The following is a 17,609-nucleotide window of genomic DNA, read 5'->3' as shown; positions in this document are numbered from 1 at the left end:
CCATGATGTGGTATGGGTCTTTGCCAGCAAATGGAAACACAGGAGATATATATGAGCAGGCTCCCAGAAGGAATTGTTAGAGAGACTTCTTGAAGTCATCTATTTGCAGAGCAGAGAAGTGCCCCATCTCACTGAATAATACAAACTTGATCGTACAAGCAGCCACTGTAGTAACATGTCTAGGAGCATCCAGTTTTCTTTCTTATTATTGAATATAAGACACGTGTAATCTTTTCAAGTTTTCTAGCTATCTCAGCAAATTTTAGTAGGTCTTTGCTGCTATGAACTTTATCCCCTGATCTTGAGCTGGAGTCTTCTCTTTGCCTGTGATTCAACTCATGCTGGGCCCCAGTGAGCTTAGATGAGAGGACTTAGCTTCTTTCTGTGACCCTATATTTGCCCTACATGGAGCACTAAGTGTCTTGAAACTTTGAATTGGAGGGAAATCTAGAAGGGGAAGGGAATACTGATAGAAAACATGAGTTCAGCTCTTCTCAGTAAGATGCATTAATCTAGAACATTTCAGACTGCCTTTGAATACCACGGGAATGGTGCTGGAGAAGAGTAGCCTGGTAATTATGGGCCTGGCTAAGCTCCAATCACGGCCCCACCACTAACTAGGAGTGAGACTTTGGGCAAATTATTTAAATTCCCCATTCCTCCATTTCTTCATTTGTAAGATGGGGATACCGACTTTATAAGTACATTTTGAACATTCAGTGAGTTAACACAGGGGAAGAGTTCAGAATGGTGTCTGTCTGTACCATGTGAGCATTCAAAAAATGTTAGCTATTATTTTTTAGAAGTGGAAACCTGTTATTGAGTAGAATTGAGTAACCCCACATTCCTGAATGTTCAACTGACTCTGAACAAACATTAAACCAGTACTTCTGAAAATTTAGAAATTTGGATTACAACATTTAAAATTTTTGCCATATCCAAATAGCACTACATACATGCTATATTTACTTCATATTTTTGTATCATTTACTTAATTATGTTTTAAAAAGGAAATTTATAATTCCATCTTAAGTGATAACCTAGAATCTCTTGCCATAAATGTGAAATACTTATAAAAATAATACATAGCTGTAAAAGATAAAATTGTGTTGTGTGCTGGTGAAATCAATTCACATGTTTATGCCAATGATTGATAAGTACTCCTCTCTTTGGGAGATATAACATTAGATGTTTTCAGCATTATTCTGAAGATACATTGTATCCTAGTGCTTCTTAGTTTGAATTTCTTGAAAACAATGAAAATAAATAAAAAGCCTACTCATCCATTATGAGAAAAGCTCAATAGGGTCAAATCCATTTGGCTACCTAAAAATTGCTTTAACAGTAGGGAATATAAATAGGGCTTGGATTTTGAATATTCTTCTCTTTCATTTGGCAATTTGTTTATTAATTCATTTATTCAGCAATTTATTGAGTAGCTATCTTAGGTAGATCAATTTTGGAATGGTAACTTTTAAGCAGCTTACCAATACCCTTACACAAACAGTTCCTTAGTCCTCCAGGTGATCCACGCATTTTCAAAGGGGGTGACATTGTATAAACAGATATATGGTATATCTGTGGCATTAATGTTTCATGGGGGGGGAGGGGGCTTAAGAAAAAAGAATGCCTAAAAGGTTTTCTTAGATAAGCCATAATGAAAAAGGGCCACATAAAGTGGAGCTTGAAATCTGAAATCTTAGAGCTTCACGACCAGTAATAAACTTGTAAGATTGCTTTCTTATCTTCTTGGGGTAACCACATGATGAGCCTAATTCTTCCTCCATGTAAAAACCCTCAGATATTTAAAGATAACATTAACGAAATGTGACACCTTGTTTTGTCTATACTGTATTAAACTTTCCTTTTTCCCTCAGATGTTTTTAAATTTGGCATGGTATCAAATTTTACCATCCTGATCTATCTCCTGTCATCGGATGACAAAGTAATATTTAATCAAATGCCAAATGATTGGTAGACAATATGAGTTCTCTCCACTCCACAATATAAGGGAGAGGAAGGCAAGTGGATTGGAAAAATAAGGCAAGGTTTTAATGGAGAAGGTGAGAATTGAACTGGGCTTTGAAGTTTTGGCCAAAGGAAAGACAAGAAAAAACATTCCAGATTTGTGGGATGTCGGGGATGGGGAGGAATTAAGTATAAATCATGGCATTAACTACATGTTTAGTAAATATTCATGACATGTCCTCTTGTTGGATAAGGGTTGGTGGTATACAGTGGCTATAAAGCTGCAAGATGCTTGATACAACGTTCTGATCAGTGTGACTACTTGTACTTTGGAGACATCTTCCTCTGGTCCTTACATAATACTTTCATATTTGATAACTCTAGTCTAAGTTATTTCTTACATGATTATATGCTAGTTAGAGGACAGAATTTAATTTGTCCTTACAGGATTCCCTAATGTTAAAACATATTTTTATGTCAAATGTTATCAAACTGCTTTAGAGATCACTCTCCTATGTGGTGGAAGAACTAGTGGGGTTAGTGCCTGGAATTGTTGAGGCATAGCTCTGACTGCAAGGGTGAATAGGCGCTTGTATGCAACTGGCAGTGTTGAAATTGTCCAGGAAAGACACTGGCAGGTCAACCCTCATGAAGATGCATCTTGGGACCGTTACAACTTTGATGTCCAGCAGAGGCCTTATACCAGTGTTGGAAGAAAAGATTAAATACTAGTTGGTATTTAGGCTTTGCTGTGTTGGAGCACAGCCTCTGGAGCAACCACAAGAAGAGGCAGGACTCCTGGTATACTTTGGGAGTATTACCAAAAGTATTACCAACAGCAGCTGACTGCCTTCTCCATCCAGTTATTCAACTTCAGGGGCTGATTTTCTCCCGTGGTGGGAGAGCTAGGTTCTAGCACCACAGTTTGGACTACACATCAGTTTTTCTTCGAAACAGCCCAGGTCACCTTTATCCCTGTGTCTGTCCTTCCCTCATTCATCCTCTCTCCTCACTTGACTGCTGCCATCCAATACACAGTCAGCTCCATGTTTGTTCACAAGTCATCCTTAAACCTACTTGTGATCTTGGATTAGATCATCTCAACCACATGTGGTCTTTTCTTTGTTGTAGTTCGGGTATACCCTAATGAAAAGGCAGTCTGAAGAAGGCAGGATCTCGGGGGTCTTGGAAGCACAGATGACACACCTGCTTATCTGCCTCAGTTCCTTGTAGCGGTAGCTGGTTACTTATCTTACACTAAGGAAAGCAAAAGTTGTAAAAATGGGTGTGATGTCAGTGATTCTTTGGAAGGTCTTCACTTGCTTGATTGCTGGTGCTTGAAATGTCCTTAGCTAGGGGGGAAATTCCTTCTATTCTGTGGTTGTAGACAACTTAAATTCCAACACTCCCTGGAGTGATAACACATTAAACTAACACACACAAAAGTAGAAAGGATTTCTACCAAGTTCTTTCCCAAGAACAGTTTTGATAGTGGATTGTGCCCTGAGTGCCACAAAGGGCTGTGTATATGTGTGGGTAGGGGTGCGGTTAGGGTTAGGGTTAGGGTTAGAAATAATAGACAAAATAAACAAACAAAAATCTTTAAAAATACATAGCCAAGTACAAACAAAGGAAATTAAGTCTTTGGGTATCAGAAGTTGAGAAAGAACGTATATCCAGAGTGGTAAAGAAGGATTGTTAGCTTTAGATATAAATATGAAGAGCTGGGGCTTGGGTTTTTAACACCTCAGAAGGACAGATATGTACGCCGGAGCTGGAATTGAGCCTCCACATATAGCTCAAACCATGAAAAAAGGACTAGGAAAACTCTACTTGCCTGGAGAAAATGGCAAGGAAGCTTGCTTACTGTATGTGACCTTGGGTTCTGGAGTGTTAGGAGAGGAAAAATTAGAAACAGGTAAGCACCATTTGTAGGTTTGAATTTACACTCTTGTTTACTGCAGAAAGCCCAAGCTAAGAAATTAACAATAAAACTGATTTTTATAAAAGTAAACGTGAAGTCGTGGTTACTTCCACACTGCAGGTCAAACAATTCTTGCTGAAAATAAGCTCACAGTAAAAGTTTACAAATAGAGAAGAAAACCAACTACCATGGGGAAGATAGATATAAAGAAACAGCACATCATGGGCCGGAGATGAGAAAATGAACACACTAAATAAAATCTATAAGACAATTCATGAATTATAAAATAAATCTAAAAATAATGTATATAAACTAATTGAATAAAAAAGAAAAACTAACTGGATAAGTGAAAGAATAGAATAGTGTGATAAAAGAGCAGATAGGTTTGAAAAAAATAGAATTTAAAAATGAAATAATAGTCATTGAAGCTTTTAAGCTCATTAGATGAGTGAAGTGTTCAACAAAAAGATGAGAAAAAAATTAGATCACAAGATTTAGGTTAGTACAAATATTAATGAAGTCTAGGGTGAATTTAAGGAAAGCAACTTCAATATAACACAAGGATGAGGAGAGGGGAAATGTAAATACTTTATGGGAGAAGACGTAGAGGATAGAATAAGACCCTCCAACAGATGTCTAATATAAGAGTTCCAGAGGGGAGAACAGAGGCCAAAGCTATAATGACTCAGAATTTTTCATATTGGTTAAAGGCATATATTTTTAGTTTCATGAAACAGCTAATCCCAAGCAAGCTAAATAAGAGTAGCCACACCTAGGCACATAGCAACGAAACCACTGAATATCAAAGAAAATTTTAAAAGTACCTGGAGATAAAAGACAAATGAGGTATGTAGGAATTATTGTTAGATTGGCATTACAGTTCTCATCAGTACCAATAGATGCCAAGAGACAGTAGAATCATATCTTCTAAGAATTGAATTAAAATGACCCTTAGCCTATAATTGTATAACCAGCTATATTATCATTCAAGAGTAAGAACTAAGTACAAATATTTTCAGACAAGTCAACACTAGGTGATTTTACTACTTTAGGTGAAAGAACTAATACAGGGATGCTTCAATAACAAGGATATTGAACACGAAAGTGGATAGTGGGATTCAAGAAGCAATTCTGAGAAAGGAAATTGGCAAACAATGATAAAAAATTGATAAATCTGAATAAGCATCAAGTGTTTTAAAAAATGAAAAATGACTATTAGAGTTCTCCAGAGAAGTAGAATTAATAGGATACACACACACACACACACGTGCACACATGTGCACACGCATGCTCGCACCCCCCACACACACACACATTCTAGAGAGAGAGATTTATTATAAGAAATTGGCTCATGTGGTTATGGTGGCTGATAAGTTTTAAGATCAGTTGGCAAGCTGGTGACCCAGGAGAGCCAGTGGTATAATCCCAGTCCCAATCTGAAGACCTGAGAACCAGGATAGCCAGTGGTAATAATTCCAGTCTGATGGCCAGCAGGGTTGAGACCCAGGAGCCAGTGTTTCAGGAGGAGTCCAAAGGCAAGGAAAAAACTGATATCCCAGCTTGAAGGCAGAAAGAATTCTCTCTTAGCCTTTTTCTTCTAGTCAGGCCTTCAACTGATGAGCCCACCCACATTAAGGAGGACAATCTGCTTTACTCAGTCTACCAATTCAGATGCTAATGTCGTTCAGAAACACCTTCCCAGACATACCAAGAATAATGTTTGACCAAATATCTGGGTATCCATGGTCCAGATAAGTTGACAAAATTAACTATCATGGAGATTAATTGGAAAATTGTGTTTACAGATAAGATGGTTGAACAAAAATAACAGACAGCTCCTTTGCCCATTTTTTAATTGGGAAACTTGTTTTTTTGCTGTTAAGTTGAGTTCCTTGTATATTCTGGATATTAATCCTTAGTCAGATGTATATTTTGCAGATATTTTCTCCCACTCTGGCTGTCTTTTCACTCTGTTAATTGTTTCTTTTGCTGTGCGGAAGCATTTTAGTTTGATATAATCCCATTTGTTTATTTTTCCTTTGGTTGCCTGTGCTTTTGGGGTTGTATTCATGAAGTCTGTACCCAGTCCTAGTTCCTGGAGTGTTTCTCCTATGTTTTCTTTAAGGATTTTTATTGTTTCAGGGTGTATATTTACTTCTTTACTCCATTTAGAGTTGATTTTGGTATATGGTGAGAGGTACAGGTCTAGTTTCATGCTCCTGCATATGGATATCCAGTTTTGCCAGCAGAATTTGCTGAAGAAGCAGTCTTTTCCCTAAACAAAGATATACAAATGGCCAACAGACACATTAAAAAATGCTCAATATCACTCAGCATTCGAGAAATGCAAATCAAAACCACACTGAGATACCATCTCACTCCAGTTAGGAAGGCTAATATCCAACTACTGAGAATGATAAATGCTGGCAAGGTTGTGGAGAAAACGGAACTCTCATACACTGTTGGTGGGACTGCAAAATGGTGCAGCCTTTATGGAAAATGGTATGGAGGTTCCTCAAACAATTACAGATACATCTCCCGTATGACCCAGCTATTCCACTGCTGGGAATATACCCAGAGGAATGGAAACATCATGTTGAAGGAATACCTGTACTCCAGTGTTTATTGCAGCAGTATTTACAATAGCCAAGAGTTGGAACCAGCCCAAATGGCCATAATCAGATGAGTGGATAAAGTAAATGTGGTATATCTACACAATGGAATACTACTCTGCTATAAAAAAGAATGATATACTACCATTTACAACAACATGGATGGACTTAGAAAAAATTAGATTAAGTGAAATAAGTCAGGCACAGAAAGAGAAATACCATGTTCTCACTTATTTGTGGGAGCTATAAATAAATAAATGAATAAATAATAAAAATAAATAAATATGCTGACAAATGGGGGGGCAGGGAAGAAGACACAACAATCACAATTCCTTGAACTTGCTAAGTCATGTGAACAGATATGATGTGATGGGTGACAGGGGAGAATGGGGGGGGAGAGGAATTGGTAAAGGGACATGAAAATCAACTACATTATATATTGATAAATTAAAATAAAATAAATTAAGAAAAATAAATAACAGACAATATCATGGAGGCTGATGGGGGAGGAAGGTTTCCTGATGGGATTAAATGCATTTTAAATCCTTTATGCACAGAATGATGAAGGAGGCACTGATGAAAATTAGGTATTGATTCAGTTTTTAAAATTTTTTGAGAGGACTACTAAAGAAATAAATATAGAATGTATTATTTTGAAAGGAGTAAAAGGAGAAAGAGAGAATAAAACTTAACTTACTAGAAGGTGGAAAAGGAGGACAAGAGAGAATGATTAGCAGAGCATGGAAAAGAGAAAAATAAGTTTGAATTTGTTGGTTACAATGAATTTTAATGTATTAAACTCACTTTTTAGAAAGCAGAGATTTTCAAATTTGATTTTAAATATCTAAGTACTATTTATAAGAGTCACACTTAAGGCATAATAACACAATCAAGTTCAAAGTAAAGAAATGGAACACCAGATATATGAGGCAGATATTATCCAGAAGAAAAATGATGCAGCACTGTTACCACTAAATATCATTAAATTAAAGACAAAAATTTTATTAGAGATAAAGTCATGACTGCTGAAAGACATAATTCCCAAGAAGTATATGTATAACAGTAAGAGTGCATGCACCAAGAGTATAGCCTCTGAATATAGAAAGCAAGTGTTGGCATAATTATAAGGAGAAACTGACAAACCCACAGTAGTAGTTGATGATTATTTCATATCTAGTTCAGAAAAAAAAAATAATAAGATTTGAATAATACAATTAAAAGTCTTGGCCTACTAGACATATCTGAATCTTGTACCTCAAAAATAGGAACTTCATGGGCTGGCCAGTTAGCTCAGTTGGTTAGAGGATGGTGTTCTAACACCAACGTCAAGGGTTTGGATCCCTGTAGTGGCCCGCTGCCAAAGGAAAAAAAAAAAGGAACTTCAATTTTTTAAAGACCTATAAAACATTTACAGAAATTGATCACATATAAAAACACAAAGGGAGTCTAAGTAATATACCATATTAATATAAAGATGACAAATTAGAAATAACAAAAATCTAAATGTTTTAAATAATTCTGGATCAAAGATGAATAATAATGGAAACTATAAAGTATTTATAAGTAAATGACAAAAGTTGTGGCATGTAGCTAAAACAGGATTTAGAGGAAAAATTATAGCCTTGAAAAGTATATATTAAAATACACAATTGAAAATGAATTTTGCAAAAATACCAAGTTAGAAAAAGTATAAATAATGATGAGAAAGGATAAATTAAATGAAATAGGAAGAAATGGTATAATAGAGAGGACTCACAAAGCCAAAATTTCCTTTCTTGAAAATACAGATGGTCCTGGACTTAAAACGTTTCTGGTTCAACCTACAGTTTTTTGTATGTGATACACATTCTGCAGAAACTCCGCTTCGAATTTTGGTCTTTTCCTGGGCTAGCTATGCGCAGTACGATTCTTTCTTGTGGTGTTGGGCGGCAGCAGTGAGCCATAGCTCCCAGTGAGCCATGTGGTCACAAGGGTAAACAACCATACTCTACAGTGTACTGTGTTGCCAGATGATTTTGCTCAACTGTAGGCTAATGTAAGTGTCCTGAGCACCTTTAAGGTAGGCTAGGCTAGGTAAGCTATGATGTTCGATAAGTTAGATGTATTTAATGAATTTCGACTTAGATGTTTCAAATTTACAATGGGTTTATCAGGGCATAAACCCATCATATGTTGAATAACATCTGTACTAGCAAAACCAACCTCTGGCAAGACTGATAAATAAAAAAGAAAGTTTACATAAATTAATATTAGATTATCTAAAAGTGCCAAGATAAATCAGGTTGGGGGGTGGTGCATGGATGTTTATTATATTAGGCTCATGAGTTCTTTACATCAGAAATATTTTAAAATGAGAAGATTATAATCTTAGGCATTATGCTTTAGTCCAGCCATTGCCTATGGCCTGTCTTCTGCAGCATGCTTTTTAACAGATGCCAGTCCTCTCCGGGTCTTGTGAATCTAGCTCGAAGTTACTCACGCATTCCTGCTTTATGTGTGCTTTGTGGAAATCTGAAATCCCGTCAGCTGAAGCAGTGGCAGGAGTAACTGTAAAATCAACAGAATGAATGCCTCTAACAAAGGTTCAGGAGAACAGGACTCCTGTCCATGTGTGGTCAAAAAAGCTGGATGCAGGTCATCCAGAGCTGGCCAAAGGACGACTTTCATAAAAGGCATTGGCTTCTTGAGGCCTCTTATCCCCAGTCATGCCAAGATTGTGCCATTGCCTTATTTGGTTGTTGTTGTTGTTCATCCTTTTGAGATGACAGTTTCTAAGGTTCAGCATATGTGTGTAGAAGTAGGTTTGCACTCTCGGGCTTGATCTGAGACACCAGAGTGCTTTTGTGATGTCTGAGTGGAAAGAGCCGCGTGGACGGTAGGCAAGTCACAGTTTTCTCTCCTCCTCTAAAAATATCAGGTTGCTAGAAGAGAAAAGACATTTTGTTGACTTTCAGGTGGACCCAATGTATATTTTTACGATTCCATTTAAAACAGTTGAGTTCCTCTCACAAGCTTCCTTTGTTTTGAATAGTGTTCTGTTCAACACATCCAAACTATTTTTCAGAAGAGTTTGTTGGCTATGATTCTTAATCCTGATAAGCATACTACTCTAAAATTTATGTTGTGAGGAAAATTATGTCATCAGTTTTTCTTTTAATATTTCTCTTTTTTTCCCACAAAATAAGTGACCTACTTTTCTTATGTCCTAGAGTATTGTCCCTTTTTCTTTTTAAAAAGAGCCTTTGTTTTATGATTTTAGCAATGAGTTTGCATATAGTTTGGTATGAGATCAGTAATTTTCCATAGGATAGTACTTCTGGTCACACTGTCTAACTATTTATATATTAGTAATCTTTTCCTCACTTGGGTATGAGAGTTAGCAGTGTTCACACCTTAACCATAACCAGGTGCATATGGAGAAGGTGCTGCCGTTTCCTCTGCTGGCATTTATGGATAACATAAAAGAATGTGTCTGCTGTTACCATCTGGTGACTGAGTGGCAGATCAGAGTACCTCCAGAGAAGGTGACCAAATGTATGAACGACTGTTTTGGTCTCTTCTGATTGGCCAGGCCTTAAAATTAGGCTGGGAAAACCAAGTGAATTTACCGGGCAGATTATTATCTGTTTAATACTGTTGCTGCCATAATCTGTACTTTTATAAGATGATGATTTGCTGCTTCATGTTCCCAGTATTTGTACCACTTACCCATGGTAATTTCTTTTAGGAATAATTGGGTCTAACCTAAGTTCATGTGAAGCAAATATGTAAGTCTGATTTGGTTCTTACGTTACTTAAACTTTAACAAAATGCTATTATATCTGTTTTCTCTGGAGACTCACACAAGAATTCTTTAAGGTAGTCAGTTCAAATAATATCACTTTCTACAGATGAAGACATTGAACTTGAGAGGCTACATAACTCGCCAAAGTTGCAGAGGTAGTTGTGGAGCTGGGGCTAGATAGGATAGCTTGGGTGATGCCCTTTTTGAGATTCTGTATGGCCTCTGACCTCTCCATGTGCAGTGCAAACATGTTTACACATATATTTTAAGTGGTTATTAAGTACATCAACATTGCTATAAGCAAGCGGTTATGTAACTAAGAATAGGCAGTAGTTAAAATATAGTTGTACTTCATTTTTTCTTTGTGGACTCGATACTATGCTTAAGTAAGGTGCAGTTTACTTATTTCTTTCAACAGTACTTACTAACATTCTTTGTATCTGTCAGTGTTCTTATGATACTGAACTTGATAAAGAGCACAATCTAAAAAAAAAAAAAAGACCCCAAATCATCTCAGCACTTGAGTGATGTAGGTGCAGTCTGTGTTCATTTTATTAACTAGATAATTATCCAGTATGCATTTTAGTTTTTGCTTGTGTGGACCAGACCCTAAGCCATTTTGCTAAATATGTGGGAATGATTGATTCCACTGGAGGATTTGAAAGATTGATTCTTTGGCAAACCTGACTTAGCTTCAGTCTAGAGACTGGCCTTCCTGCCATGCATTATGAAGAATTCAGGCCACCTTGGCTGACACATCTGTACAGTAAACAGAGAGGCCAGGATCTCCTACCTTGCTTTTTAAAGCATGTCACCTGATATAACATCCTTCGTTAGATGCTTCACTTAGTGTCCCTGTCCTCCTATAAGAAAAAACTCATTGCTAAACCTTAGTTCCCTGGGGTTTCAGCTAATTTGCAAGTGGATAAAGCATATTTTGGGTGGAAAATTTGTGTGTGTGTATATGTATATATTTTTTTCTTACTTAATAGTCTCTCAATTGTCAGTTTTACCTAGTTTCCTCACCTTGAAATGGACATAGCATTTTATGGCAGTTGATGAGAATTGTGTTGGAAAGGTTTTAGAATTCAGAGATGCTTTCTTGGCTGATGGTTATTTTTATTGACATCATTGAAGTCTTTGAATCTGACCTGCCTTCACTAAGCTCTCCATGGACACATGCTTGGTTGTAAAATACCTACCTGCAAAAGGTAGAAGTATTTTCTTTTCTGAATGTTTTTGTTGTGGTTTTGTTGTTGTTGTTGTTTGTTTCCCCATGTGGGCTTTTCCAAAGCTAATTTATCTGCATAGAGACATATGCTTTAGGTCTGTTCTTGTTAATTTACCTTGGAAAAATTAGGTCATCATCAAATCTGGCAATATGGCTAATAAACTTTGCAAAATGGTCTAATTAAAAGCTTCCCTTAGGAAAAAAAAAGGAAAAAAATGATTGGTATCAGTAATGTTTTTGTTTTCATGGTTTATGTATATGTAGATATACGTCACTTCTCATGTTGCATTAAAAGTATGTTGACTGTCTGCTAACAGTTCATCTCCTTTCTTCTACAGCCTCCAAGTCTGTTATAAACAGTATGCTACGGGACCCTTCTCAGATTCCAGATGGAGTTCTAGCAAATCAGGTCTATCAGGTATTAATCACAGCTGTCTATTTTCAGTGGCAATGCTGTTATCTGCCTAGCAGAGTAAAGGATTTTAAACCTCATTTAATTACTGTCATCATAAACTATCACTGAGGTCAGGGTGCACCATAAATGGCAATGCAATATTTGTGAGAAGAGCATTTCACTTTTTAATAGCTTGCTTTTATAGTGAATAAAAAGCATGCAATTTTTGTTTTCTGTGATTAAATCTGAACAGGCTTTTGATAGCTTTCTTTTGTGGGGGGTGGGGAGGGGAGAAAAGTAATTACTGCTTTTAGGATACTGCTTACTGTAATAGTTTTTGTAGTTGCCCCACCCCAGACCCCTTCTCTCATTTGTCTGCAGTGCATTGTGAATGACTGTTGTTATGGACCACTGGTGGACTGCATCAAACAGTATCCTTTCCCATAAAATTTTAGGTGCACAATTGACGAGCTTAGACTCAGTAGAGGAGATGTGTCTAGCTTTAACCTGACATAAAGTTCTGCTTCACAAAACACATTTCATACTCTTCTATTTTACATTCCATCAACTGGAGGGTCACTGCAGACCATTCTTTTCTACGGCTTAAGAAAAACCAGACAGGCCACAGGAAGGTGTCAGTTCAGCAGTCGCACATGCTCATGCCGATTTCAAAATGCTTGGTTTTCAATGAGTTTAAAGGTACAGAGTCACTAGGCAGGTAACATTCTGTCTTGGAATGTATCTAACCATTCCACTGAATGTTTAAAAAATTATAATGATGTTTCACTTAAAATGAGCCAAATTCAGTTGAATTTACAAGAATAAATTTTGAGCCTAGAGTTAAAGGATGATATGATTAATGTGCCTCCAGAGACCATCACATTTTAAAGGGCAGTAGATTCTTGTTACTTAAATGCTGATTACAATCCAAGCTGTTATTTGGATCACTGATAAACATTTTTAGAGAAATCAAGCTAATTTTTTCCACTGGACTGAATTTAAGTCTGTGAAAACAGATGCCCAGTCATCCTTCATTAAAGACATTGGGATTACTAAAGAGTTAATATTTACTTTTTAAAACAGGATTGGGTGGACTTATAACTACTTCATGAAGTAGGGCATTGTTAATTAATAAATTTAGTACAATTGTGGCAACAGTAAAAATTTTTATAATCCTTAACTAAAAATGCTATTTAAATGGTAAATAATTTGTAATTTTTTATGAAAATAATTTATATCTGAGTTCTTGAGTCTCTTACCTCTTAATATAAACATGTCCTTCCTGGTGTAGGTTTTGTTAGCATGGGTGGCACTATGACCTGTGTGACTCAGTGATTACATCAGGAGGGCTTTTGGTGGAAGCGCTTGTTGGTCAATGTGTGTGTGTGTGTGTGTGTGTGTGTTTATGTGTGTTTATGTTTCACCTTCTTTCACAAAGGCTCATAGTAAAATTTTTGTTAAGAAAATCACTCTCATAAATAAAGTTAACCTTTGATAGTCTTTTAACAGAGCCCTTTTGCAAGAATACTCAATACCTAAAATTACATATTTTTTTTTACATATTTATTCTTCAAGTCTGTTCCCCCAGCCTAGCTTAAATTAATAAAAACAACAGCATTGTCACAAGTTGCCTTTTTACTAAGCCAAAGTGTATTTTCAGAATAAAACTAATGATAGTGTTAGAAATTGTGGGAGTGCCATCCTATGTTGCTACAGTGATAAAGTTTAGCACATTCGTATAACAACTAATACCATCTCAGTGTATCTGGAGTTGAATTACATGTTAATTTTAAAGCACATAAAATAGTTAAAAATCAATTTAAAGTTAAGGTTTTAAAAGCATAATGTCTTTTGAAGGATTGCATATTGATTTTAAATATAACTATCTAATTATATATGCATGGACTAAAGTATGAAGTCAACTGCTTTGTAAATGCCAGGAGGCTATTTTTCAGTAATAGTTGAGATGCTTACGGGAAACTAGATTGCTGTATTGCTGGTGAAGAAAATGGCTTGTGAGGTTATTTACAAGTTTTGCCCCATGGTCACTGCAATACATCAATAATAGGTATTATTATAGACAAAGTCTAAGTGTTTCTGCTTATGCAGCATTATAAATTCTGTTTGGAATATTTTCCTTACATTTTAACCATCATTCACTTCTCTTTTTTGGTGGTGGTATTGCCAGTAGAATTTAATGTATTACATGATTTCATTTGATAATGATTATGATGTATGTCTAAAAATTGCATTCACTGACTAGATTATAATGTTTGTAGTTCCATTATGTCTATTTCCAGTACAATTACTGTTTTTATAAGCTTTATTTTCTAGTCCTTGCATTTTATATGTGTTTATATCGAGCAAAGCATAATCAAGAAGTTTATCTTTCCAAAATTTCAAATTGGTGATTGCTCTTACCATGCAATATAAAACAGGCTGGGAAGTTTATAGAAAAACTGATTTTATCTTTGCATTGAGGTAGTAGCAGTTTCATATAATGTAAATACACTTGCATAGATGTTTCCTAGACTAATCAACAGGAATTATTTTATTTCACACTGAATAAAAATGATTTGTTTTCCATGTGAGTAAAAATGCAGTTTGTGTGATGTTCCAATAATTTGGTAATGTTGCATTGCTTACTCCCAGTAAATTAAATCATTTTATAAGAAAGAAAGCACACATTTGGTAAATAGGATAGGTGCAAAATCTTTTTACTCCGTTATGAAAAGGTTACACGTGGACATTCGTGTAAGTGGAATAATGTAAATCCATTGTTTACTACCAAGACACCACAAAAAGCACAGTAGCAAAGAGTGTGTCCATTGTCATTGTGCTCTCTCTTTCTTTTGATGTCTCCTGTGTTTTCTCCTCCATAGCTGTGCCCACCCGCACCTTTCCCACCACAGCTCATATTCAGCTGAGAAACCAGCCACCTCAGCTTTCCAAAGTGCGACTGCAGAACACGGCTATTAGACAAAGACCCAAACAGAGAAGCAAAGAAAGATAATGATTCAGGAAGCATCAAGTGCTGTGGTTTCATTTCTGTACCATCAGTAACCTCAGTTTCATGATTCAATATTTTAGATGTAAATAATTTACAACAATAAAAGTGAGAGCACATTTGTGTGGAATAGAAGTAAATAATTTAGTTCTGAAATGTGGGATGCCCCTAGTAATGAGAGATCATTGAGAGTTATTCATCAAATGCCTTCAATGGACTGAAAATGTGTGAAGTTTTTGTGATTTAAAAATTTGTTTCCTTTATTTTATTTCCAATTAGAAATTAAATAAACATAGCCATATGCATTGGAGAGGGGTAAAAAACAGCAGGAGGAAAAAGACAGTAATGATGACCTAGGGTGCTTTGATGGTGTGCATAAATGGCTACATCTCTTGAATTACAAGATTTAAGCAATATTCACCTGTAAGTGTTGATAAGGGCCCAATAATTCTCCAGGACTTTTTTTTTTTAAAAGAAACAATATATAAGTTTTATTTGACTTAAGTTGAACTCTTGTAGTACATGATCAGAATCAGAGGCTCTGGTAAGCCAAGGAGTGATGTGGCCAGGTTTACGTCACTGAAATGGAGACTGAACGAAATGATTTAGATAATTATTACCAAATGCTTTTGACTCACTTAAAGTACCAGAATAGAATAACACTCCTTTTCAGGCTTTGTGCAATTCTATCCCTTTGGAAAATAGGACCAGACTTCCAAGTCCCACTCCTGATTTCATTATTTACCAGCCATGGGACCTTTGTCAAATTCCTCAGCCTTCCTGAACCTTATTTTCCTTAACTGTAAAAATGGAACTACTAATGAATAGTATCTACTCATGTGGTCGTTGTGAAGATTAAATAAGATGGTATCTCAAAGTGTTTCACACAAAGGCTTTGTATGTGGTATTTAAGAAAGATTATCTATTATCAGTTATTATTAGGCAATTTTAATACTTTTTGAGAAGCCTCATGGAGATCATAAACACAGGCTTTGCAGAGATCTCATTCTCATTCTCTGCTTTGCCACACATTAACTGTATGGCCTGTGCAGGTTTCTTTCTAAGCCTCAGTTTCCTCATCTATAAAATAAGGATTATAATAATTATGAGGATGAAATAATATAAATAAAGCACTTAACACACAGTGCCACATGGTAAGCACAGAAAATTTAATATACTTACGTGCGTGTCTATTTATATGTGTATGTGTATGTTACACATACACGCACAAGAAAAAGACTTTTGAAACAGCCTCTGTACCCACACCCTAATCCACAGTTCTTTGCTAAGATGTCTTTCCTCCAGATTACATATATTCTTAACAGGTCATTTGTCTGGTTTACGAAGTAACAAAAGATCACCAGCAGTAGACTGGAAGTGAAGCAGAGGAGCTGCCAAATGCTGGCTCAGTGACAAGTGTGAATTCACAGAAGATTTGCAGAACTGTGGAATTAGAAACTGTTTTAGGGCAGAGGCTGGTTGGTATTATTTGCTGTGCTTAGTAAGTGCTTGATAATTGTGTGCTAGACTAAATTGAGGGATTTTTAACATAGATTAATGGATATTTAAAATGATTCCCCCTCTTTTCAAAAGAAGTTAAAATACATATTCGTTTATGAATCTTTGTTTGCCAAAATACATTTAAATAGTATAGGAAAATTCCATTGAATTATTTAAAGGAGGGGATCTGTGTAGGAATCTCATTTCTCAGAGATGTGGGCTAGAAGTAGAAATGGTTACTATTATACTCAATTCTTCATTTCATCTCAAAATATAGACCTGTTATCAGCATCCTGATGGTATAATTCTGCCAGTGTTACCCTCCTTAACTAAAACTTCCCAGTGCCATTGGTCATGAGCATGAAGTCTTGCTGAGAGACTTGCTTCTAGAGAAAAACCTGTCCTTCTTAGGTAAGTATTGTTCACATCCTTTCTAGCTTGTAGTATCTCCATGAGTGATTAAATATATATTTTTAAAATCTTCCACTTGCAGTTATTATGTACTAAAGGAAGGGTGAACAATGATTGATGCTATGCATGTTATCTCTTATTGATTTAGAACTGAGCAGGAACTAGTTGCCTAATCCCCTATATATACAGCACATGCACAGGCTTGCAATTAATATTTTATGGAATAAGTGGCTGAAAAAATGCTTTAATATCTGTTGCAGTATTACTTTTGGTGTCATGAGATATTAACCATAATCTAGGACTTAGGAGAAAGAGAAACAAAAGAAATATTATCTATAAAATGTTTTATATATTGAAAAGAACAGTTAGAAAAATTCATGTTAGGTATGTTTGTTTCATGTATGGATTCTGGTAGTACCTTTAACTTGAAAGCCAAATATTAAGCCTTTATTATTTTTATGCCAAACATTAATTGTCAACATGGATTTAGTATAATTTTTTTAAACCCCACGTGTATGCATGTGTTTGTGTGACAGTGTAAAATCTTATTACAGATTATTTCTTTCAACATCTCTTAAGCATTAGAAATTAAGCCTCAAAGGACATACATGTAATAACTGATCACAGAAACCATAAAGCACTATACAATGAATTAATTCCTCTTCTCCATTTTAAATGTGGTAATTTGTAAAGGTTCCATACAAATCTTATTATTATACAGATCTGTTTTATGTAGATATTGAAGAATCTGCATAATGTGTTTTATAGGACTGAAAAA

General features: G+C 35.8%; 1 protein-coding gene across 2 annotated transcripts in view; it reads left to right on the top strand.

Annotated features, from left to right (window-relative positions):
• CDIN1 (CDAN1 interacting nuclease 1) overlaps window positions 1-17,609 on the top strand; it is a 217,112-nt gene that overhangs the window by 81,263 nt on the left and 118,240 nt on the right. For both annotated transcript variants that reach the window (XM_063089350.1, XM_063089349.1), the window contains exons 6-8: window positions 11,858-11,937; window positions 12,295-12,344; window positions 16,764-16,831. In XM_063089350.1, the coding sequence (XP_062945420.1) occupies window positions 11,858-11,937; window positions 12,295-12,344; window positions 16,764-16,831 (198 nt within the window). The remainder of the gene's footprint in view (window positions 1-11,857; window positions 11,938-12,294; window positions 12,345-16,763; window positions 16,832-17,609) is intronic.

This window comes from Cynocephalus volans, chromosome 3, assembly GCF_027409185.1.
Source record: "Cynocephalus volans isolate mCynVol1 chromosome 3, mCynVol1.pri, whole genome shotgun sequence".
Classification (NCBI taxonomy): domain Eukaryota; kingdom Metazoa; phylum Chordata; class Mammalia; order Dermoptera; family Cynocephalidae; genus Cynocephalus; species Cynocephalus volans.
This window is presented reverse-complemented; position numbering and strand designations above follow the sequence as displayed.